The sequence below is a fragment of the Mustela lutreola genome, chromosome 3 (assembly GCF_030435805.1).
Source record: "Mustela lutreola isolate mMusLut2 chromosome 3, mMusLut2.pri, whole genome shotgun sequence".
In the NCBI taxonomy this organism is placed as follows: domain Eukaryota; kingdom Metazoa; phylum Chordata; class Mammalia; order Carnivora; family Mustelidae; genus Mustela; species Mustela lutreola.
In genome coordinates this window covers 210,567,803-210,576,827 of record NC_081292.1, presented here as the reverse complement: position 1 = coordinate 210,576,827, position 9,025 = coordinate 210,567,803, and the positions used below count along the sequence as shown (strand labels likewise).

Sequence of the window (9,025 nt, the reverse complement as noted above, 5' to 3'; positions counted from 1 at the left end):
GACCTCATGTGAATCAGAAGCACATGAATTGCTTTCTCCAGAATGCATATAATCTTGAGAGGGAAAACAGTTAATGTTTCAGAAATGTTTTTAAATCATAAGCAAAACCAAACTGCTAAGGCCTTCGGAACCTCCCAGAGTGAGTGGAACCCCCGCTAAGTAATAAACTGGAAGCTTCTCATAAAATCTTCTGGTGTCTGGGAATCAACAAGGCACTGAGGAAGAAAATGTGATTCGGACATGGACCATTTCGATAAGGCAAGGTGCATCAACATAGGCCAGTTTTGAGGGAAAATAGCCAAACATTGAAGATGACCACGGGATGCTAGAGGAGACATCATTACCGAGGGAACAGCCTGGCCGGAGTGGATTTGGGATGGTCTTGGTCACATACACTTTCTGGAATACTATGTATTGGTGTTGAATGCTTTTAAATAGAGAATATTACCATAAAACCCTAAAATGCCAAAATCGGGAGAACTCTTACAGGCAGTCTAGCGCAGTCATTCAAGTATGAGTAAACGTACGGCTAAAGAAACTGGGTGACAAATCACCACCCAGTTGGGTCAGTATTGGAACCAAAAATAGTGTCTTAGGTCACACTCAGGAACTTTTCCCCAAAGCGTCTGGTGGAAGGTGAAAGCATTAAACGAGTCTATTTTAATTAACTTTTGTTTTCCCAGAAAAGTACTGCAGGCATCCCTTTGAAAGATCGGTCAGCACGAAGCCTTTCCTACCAGTGAACCTCGGAGCTTCATATCCGACTTCATGCTGGCCATGGGAGGAACAATCCCACTTTGTTTCAGTTTCTCCAGGATGGTTCCCCCACACTCTTCTCTGTGCTTTAGGAATCTTCTCTTCCTCGCTAGTATTTGACATTTCCTGTGTGTGGAGGACGGATGCTGGGGTTTCCGTTGTCGGTTATGACGCAGCGTCTCCATAGAGGAGACCTACCCTGCTTCTGTCTTCAAGATCTCTCTCCCCTCTCTTTTAGCTGCTCTAGTTTTCTGGACTTTCTGTTGCTTCAAGATTAGGCTCCTGAATTGATTTCCTAGTTTTCTCATTTTCTACATTTTAAAGATTTTATTTATTTATTTGACAGACAGAGATCACAAGCAGGCAGAGAGGCAGGCAGAGAGAGAGAGGAGGAAGCAGGCTCCCCGCTGAGCAGAGAGCCTGATGCGGGACTCGATCCCAGGACCCTGAGATCATGACCTGAGCTGAAGGAAGAGGCTTCACCCACTGAGCCACCCAGACACCCCATACAATCCAATTTTTGAAAAGGATTTTTTTAATTTATTTGACAGAGAGAGAGCCCGAGCAGAAGGAGGGGCAGAGGGAGAGGGAGAAGTCGACTCCCTGCTGACCAAGGACACGATGTGGGGCCTGATCCCAGGACCCTAGGATTGTGATCTGAGCCAAAGGCAGATGTTTAAGCCACAAGACTCAGGCACCCCTCTTACTCTCCAATTTCCATTCATATGCCGCTTTCTCTTTATAATAGAGATTTTTTTCTCCATTTCTTAATTTGATAAAGCTTATGTATTGGGGTTCCTGGGGGCTCAGTGGGTTAGGTGACTGACTCTTGATTGCTGCTCAGGTCAGGATCTCAGGGTTGTGAGATCCAACCCAGCATCCGGCTCCACTCCCAGCGCAGAGTCTGCTTGGGGTTCTCTCCCTCTGCCTCCCCTTGCCCCATGACCCCAACCTTCCACCACCCTCCGCGCGGGGGCTAGCTCGCTCTCAAAAAAAAAAAAAAAAAAAATGTTTATGTATTTTACATTTTCCTCCTTCACAATCTCAAAGGATCTTGTGTCCCTTTTTTTGCAAACACTAAGGGCTACAATAAATAGAATATTTAGCTCTTTCTATGTCTCTCAACATATGAATTTAGAGAAAATTTCAATTTTCTCTAAAGGATTAAAAAAATTTTTTTTGGTGTACATCTTTCATGGGATTTAGTGCTACGTACGTTTGGGGTTTTGTTCTGTTATAGCTAGTGCATATTTTCCGTTTTTCTGTGTAGTGTACAAAAGTGCTCTTGATTTCATTTATTGAGCTTGCATGTAGCAATCTTGTCATACTTGTGTTATTTGTTTTTTATTTTCCTAGATTTTCACTTATTTTTTTAAAGTTTTTTTTTTTATTTGTTTGACAGAGACACACACAGTGAGAGAGGGAGCACAAGCAGGAGGAGTGGAGAGGGAAGCAGGCTCCCCACGGAGCAGGGGGCTTGATGTAGGCCTGGATCCCAGGACCCTGGGGTCATGGCCTGAGCCGAGGGCAGAGGCTAATGACTGAGCCTCCGAGGCGCCCATGGATTTTCACTTATGCTAAGCATATTGTATGAAAATAACTTTGACATAATTATGCTTAATTTCTGTTTCTTTTTGTTTGGGTTTAAAATGAAGACTACCTGGATATGTTGAGTAGTGATGTTAGTGGAGCACACGTTGGTCCTGTTCCTGAGTCTCATGGGCCGTTTCTGAGATTTTATCACTACACATCATGTTGTATGTTTTTGGCAGGTATGCTTCCTTAGATAAAAAAGATCTTTATTTTGCTCAAAGTTTTAAATTCTGAAACAAGTGTTGAATTTGACCAAATGAACTTTATCTATTAAATGATTATTTGGGTTATTTTTTTCTGTTAATACTTTCTATTATACTAAATAATGACCAAAGGTGACCCATTTTTATACACTTAACAGTCATTGGTATTACTGATTTTTTTTTCTTTTGCATCAGATTCTAATATGGCTATTACTGCTCCTGTCTTAATAATTTCGATATTTTCTTCATGAATTGCTTAATTTTTAAAAAATGCTGCATTGCACTATTATTGATCTTGGTTATTGACTTTTTTATTGTCTTCTCAAATTTTGTGCCTGAAGCCTCACTCTAGGCCCAACCCTGGCAGTCAGATCACGAATTTCAGGTAGTGCTTATGGCAGCAGGATGTTCAGAGTGGACTTGTGACTCACACTGGGTTAATCAGAAAGTCACATTTCTCTAAGCATGATATTTGGGTCAAGGCTGGCCATTAGATATTTGGGTCAAAAAGAGGACAGCCAGGATTTTTTTTTTAAGATTATTTATTTATTTATTTGACAGAAAGACATCACAAGTAGGCAGAGAGGCAGGCAGAGAGAGAGGAGGAAGCAGGCTCCCCGCCAAGCAGAGAGCCCCATGCGGGACTCGATCCCAGGACCCTGAGATCACAACCCGAGCCGAAGAAAAATTCCTGAGAGTTTTTGTGTCCACAGCAAATTGAAGGAAAGATACAGAGCTTTCCCATATATGTCCTACCATGACATGGGCATGGCCTCCCCCATTAGAGCCAATCCCCCAGCAGAGCAGTACATTTGTGCCAGTGGATGAATCTCCACTGACCTGTGATAGTCACCCAAAGCCCATAGCTTATATGGACTCACTCCTGGTGTACAGTCCATGGGTTCGGAGAAATCATGACCTGTACTGACCAATTTCCGTCATTACGGCAACACACAGAGGATCTTACTGGTCTGAAAATCCTGCGCTCTGCCCATCCTTCTGCCTTTGCTGCTTACCCCTCGGAACCATTTCCCGTTTCCCTTTCCCACACCACCACGTATCGGGGCTCCTGCAGCACGTAGACTTCCCAGTTTGGCTTCTTCTGCTTAATAATACTCACTAAAATTCTTCCATGTCTTCTCACGATTTTGTAGCGCTTTTCTTTTTGACACTGAATAATATTCCGCTGTCGGGACCTGACACCGTTTATCCGTTCATCTGCTGAAGGACCTCTTGGTTGCTTCCAGGTTATGGCCATTATGGATTAAGTTGCCGCAAATATCTGTGTAGGCTTTTGTGTGGACAAACATTTTTATCTTATTTGGGTAAATACAAGGGGCTTGACTGCTGAATGGTATAGTAAGAGCGTGTTTACTTTTGTTATTAACTGCCCAGTTGGTTTCCAAAGTGACTAACCATTCTGCGTTCATACCAGTAACAAGTAAGGGCTGCGCCTGCTCCGTCCGTGTGTTTGCTGGAGTCGGGTCGTGTCCATGTACCTGGTTTTAGCCATTCCAGTGGATGTGTGGTAGCAGCTCATTGTTGTCATTTGTATTTCACTGATGACCTATGATGCGGAGCGTCTTTTCATACACTTATGTCATTTGTAGCTCTTCTTTGGTGAGGTGTCTGCTAAGGTCTTTGACCATTTTTTTTTTAATAGCATTGTTATTTTTTAGTTTTAAATGTTCTTTATCTATTTTGGCTAACAGTCCCTTATCAGATGTATCTTCTGAAATTTTTCTCCCAGTTCATGGCTTGTTTTCTAATATCTTTTATTATCCTTTGCAGAACAGAAGATTCTAGTTTTAATGAAGTCCAGCTTGCTGGTGATTTCTTTCATGGATCATGCCTGAGGCCAGGACTTCAATTCTTTGAGGTAAAAGAGTATAAACTTTTCTAGAAAAATTTATCTGAGAGGATGTGAGCCTTAAATCCTAGAAGTCATCTTGTAACCCTGTAAGATTAAAAAATAAAGGCAAAAAATGCTGGGCAGAAGAATCAGGAATAAAGATAGACTGCACCTGAGTCCATCTATACTGAAGTAAAATAACTTTGGCCTTTCAAATTTTGTGATCAAATATAACCCCATTTTGTTTCAAACTTTGGGGATCCAAATTTTTGGATGAGGAAATCCTATTCATTGTCCTCATGCTCTATTTTATTACATTAGATAACCAGATGTGTTCACATCTCTCCTCTTTCTTTGGAGAAATGAATTACCGTGTACCACTACTCCCTTAAAAAGTGCCCTGAGTAATTCTAGCCCAGACACCAGCTACAGGGTTGTAATTCAGGGACTGGCCCCAAGGGAATGTTCTGTGAGGCGGAGTACAAGAAGAGTAATTCAGGTGTGTTCACGCTAAAGTTCTTGAGAAAGAACTGAAAGTCAAAAGTTGGAAACTAAATTCAAATAATAACTTCATAAAAAGGAGACAAACAGGAACATTTTGTAAAATCACTCAAGATTTCTCCTAAATAGTTGATTAATGTCATTTTCTTCCTCCTTCTGACATGGAAATGGGCCATGACACCTTTATTAGTCAAGATTGGAAATCCTTATAAAATCTGTATATGTATATTAAATAAATATGTATATTAAATAAAATATGTATATTAATGATATATATTTAAATATGCATGTCATATTTATATAACTGTAGGAGACAATTGTAGAAATACGTGTGGAACAGAGTATGCATTGTAAGGCATAGTAATTAATTTGTTTAACAAATAAGAAGTCCTAGTATTTGAATGCACATTTGTAAATGAAAGAAGATTATTAGCAAATTCCAATAAGGGAGGTAAAAGTCAACTGAAGCTTATGGAACAATGTTTTTCTGTCTCTTAGGTCTCAGTCTTTGTAATAACTGAAGAACACTAAACTTTTTTGAAGTATAAAAAAACTTCGTAACAGTTACACTTCATTATTCAAGATAATATTTTATTTCTTGTAATGTAAAAACTAAAATCATTTGAGCAGTTTTCAGCATATTTGTTAATTTTGAACACAATAAACAAAGTTGGTAAATATATATAAATGCTGTATAATGTAATTCTATATAAAATTCACAGTTAGATGTATTTGATTATGTAAAACAAAGTAAGACAGTACCACCAGAAAGCTTCTTATCTAAAATTACAGCAAAAATAATATTCTTGTGAATTAAACATTGCAAACTGTCTCAGTGTGAGTCTGTCTCGATTACGTAATGAACCCATGGGTGGTTTTTGGAGAAAATGTCCAACTCACTACTGTGTTATTTATACAGTGTTGGTGGCAGCTAATCACTTGACCTAAGGAGACGTCACCCTTTATTTAAGGGTGTTGCTATCCATGTATAAATGACAAGAAAGCATACTGCACAGGGATTTTGGTTTCCCAAAGTCTCAAATTCCACAGCAAACATTCAGTTTAAGACTATTACTTATGTATATATTGTGTGTATGTATTCTATTTGAAATCAAGATATAAAGTTAAGTGGACAAGTTGACACTATTTTATAATGATATAATTTTTATGCCATAGGATGAAAATGATTTATAATTATATCTTAGGACTTCATATTCAGCCTCAAAAGTATGTGGATTTTATAGCGCACATGAGCTGGACCCTGAATTCATGTGGAAAGTTGAGAAAAGATCACATTTTTAGGTAGGAAATCAGCATGAATAAGTTGAGTAATTAAAGATGTAGTCAGTGAATAGCATATACCCTTTTAGCTAAATTGAAAGTTAAGAAAGAGAGCAGTAGTTAAATCCCAAAAAATACATATGAAAATAAAATTGTGGGGAATGGGGTGGGGTTAAGTACCAACTAGTGAGTCCTTGATGGATTCTGAGTGGTGGGGAAATATACTGAGTTAATTCTTAGGAATTAAACCAGGACTGACGTGAAGCGTGCAATAGGGACCTGGAGCTGAAGGACATGAAACAGGAAGCAATCGTGTTCAGAGACCGATGATATATATTTCTTTTCCTCATACATATATATATGAAGAAACATAAGAAGTCAAAATTGGCTTCAAACTTTCAAGACTGAGGAACAGGCAAAATTAGAACCCTACTGCTAGAGGAAAGTCATAAAGCTAAACTAAGTAGATGAAATGGTTACTTGCTTCTCGATGGCAAGTTCCCAGTTAAAGGCAAAGCTAGAGATGAGGCTACAGAGACCGGAATGTCCGGAAGGCTGTGGAGTCCGTCCGGCAACGGCTGAGCCGAGAAGGAAAGGTCTAGATCTGGAGGAACAGAATGAACTCCAAGGAAAGGTTAGGTCACTGAGAGGGAATATCACTTAGATTTTCTAGTAGAATCTTCCTCTTCGAAGGAAATAACATGACTTTCTTTTCCCCCACCTTAAACATGACTTACTGGGTTGTACTACATGCAGATCCCAAGGATAAATAAGTAGGTTTCAGCGGGTTTAAATATTCTTACAATTCTGGGTAAGAGAAAACTTTGTTAAACAATGAATTTGGGACACACATGAACAATTTCCTTTTGATTACCATTAAAAATTTCCCTTTCCACCAAGCCTCTTCTCACCACCATGACCATGATCTTAACACACAACTATTCAACCATTTTTACTAATATAATGGGTCATAAACCAACAAAAAATAGTTAAACAAAATCAGGCACATAATAGAGTTGATTCTTTTTGTTCTGATAATGGTTTGGCTCGAGATTGATCTGAGGCACGGGCTTACGAACAAGGAGAAGAGTAAGGTCCAGGGAGGAAGGCACACGACGGATTGTACTATTCCCAGCTCCCCTCAATGCGTGGTTGGCCGATCGATCCTTGCAGAAGAAAGTGCTTGTCACCATTTTAGATGTGAAATCCAAAGGGGGTTTGATCTTTAATAGCTATATTTTTTAATCTGTGCATAGGCAATAAAGGAGATTATCATCTACATGATCAAAACAAATAAATGACAACATATTTTCAAACAACTGATTACCAAATGTAAAAGTGGACCGATTGGATGTGGTCAGTTATATGATAACTTGTGGTCAAAGGAAATAGAGAGGGATTGAGAGAGTAAGTAAATTCATAGTAGCCAGCCCTGAATATGCACTTCGATTACATAAAGAAGTTAATTCTGATACAAAGTATTAATAGTGGTTAATATGTACATAGAAAATTCATGGAAATATTCATTAAAAGGATTTTGGGAAAGAAAATATAGTGAAAAGTTTCATCCAGAATATTTAGAACCAATACAATAATGTAACAAAATTTATGTTTTTTTAACAAAAATTTTTTCATACACTATTTTCACTCTCTGCTTCTTTCTTTTTCTTTTGGTTTTAATTAATCCTCCTTTTGATATTCTTTGGATGAAACCTACATAAGGAAGAGAAACAAATGTGTTGTGCAAAACAGAGTAATATAATAAAACATTTTATTTACATTTTTCTCAAATTATCTTTAAATATATAAAACCAAAAAAAATTGGCTTAAAAGCTTTAATTAGTCTTTATGCAGAACAAGCTATTTCTAAGGAAGTCATTTCACATATATAAGAATGAGCAAAAATGGATAAGCATGTTTCTGACTTTTATTTCTCATCTTCGGTCAGAAATTCATGCTCATTTTATTAAAGCAAACATGTGGCTGAATATGGTGGACTTACGTGTGATTTTTTTACTTATATGTTAATACTCTATAAACCTGCATCATTTTAATATTCAGAAGAAAATCAGTAGGTACATTTAAATGTTGTGCATTGTAAGACAGCTTAAAAATATTTTGGTATAATTTACAATGAAACCTTAGTATGTAAATATTAAAGAATAGAATGTTTTGTTTCAAGTAGATTATTTTTTCTGTGAAAGACACATTATGAGGAATTGTAGTTAATATCTCCAGCAATATCATCTAAATGTCATTGAAAAGGGGACATATATTACCTAAATTACAATATTTTGTTTATTATAAGTAGAACTAATATCATAATATTTTTCTTATATTAAAATTTGTTCATAATTTCAATGCAATTATTATCTTAAACACTAGTGAATTAATGGGAAAAATGTCCTCTTACCTTTCTTACAAGCCCTAAAACATGCTTTTTTAGAAGTGAAATTATTTTCATTCCCTCCACACCCACTGTACGTAAATGGGCGGCATTTCCCAATGACGGAATTGTAGTAGAATCGGCTCTCATTGGCGTGACACAATCCTCTGTCTGCTGGAGTCAGACACCAGGAAGGACCGTGAAATTCTAAGAACATCAAGAAAACATAGTAAATCACATGACAGGTAATCTGAAAACTTCACATTGTTTATTGTTCATCTATTTTCTTATAGTATATTCAAAACAGTAATCTGATTGAATAAAAGTAGTACTCAGTGAAATTCATGTATTTCAACTCCAGGAAAATGCTTTAGTAATCTCCAAGTGTTCACCGCAGTAGGACCTCGGGGAAATAAAGTAGATCTGTTTGTTAAAGTGAAGTGCTGTGGTAAC

At 37.7% G+C, this 9,025-nt stretch overlaps 1 protein-coding gene and 1 long non-coding RNA gene across 9 annotated transcripts in view; one reads left to right on the top strand and one right to left on the bottom strand.

The window, feature by feature from the left end:
- The first annotated feature begins 2,336 nt into the window (after window positions 1-2,336).
- LOC131827685 (uncharacterized) lies at window positions 2,337-5,532 on the top strand. The gene is made up of 3 exons (XR_009352126.1): window positions 2,337-2,528; window positions 4,344-4,431; window positions 5,404-5,532. It is a non-coding gene; the product is annotated as an uncharacterized LOC131827685 (long non-coding RNA).
- TFPI (tissue factor pathway inhibitor) overlaps window positions 5,476-9,025 on the bottom strand; it is a 98,917-nt gene continuing 95,367 nt past the window's right edge. For all 8 annotated transcript variants that reach the window (XR_009352123.1, XR_009352124.1, XM_059168644.1 and 5 more), the window contains 2 exons: window positions 8,600-8,779; window positions 5,476-7,899 (listed from right to left, as the gene is read on the bottom strand). Coding sequence is in view for 6 of the 8 variants with exons in the window: in XM_059168644.1 (XP_059024627.1) it covers window positions 7,793-7,899; window positions 8,600-8,779 (287 nt within the window). In the remaining 2 variants the exon portion in view is untranslated. The remainder of the gene's footprint in view (window positions 7,900-8,599; window positions 8,780-9,025) is intronic.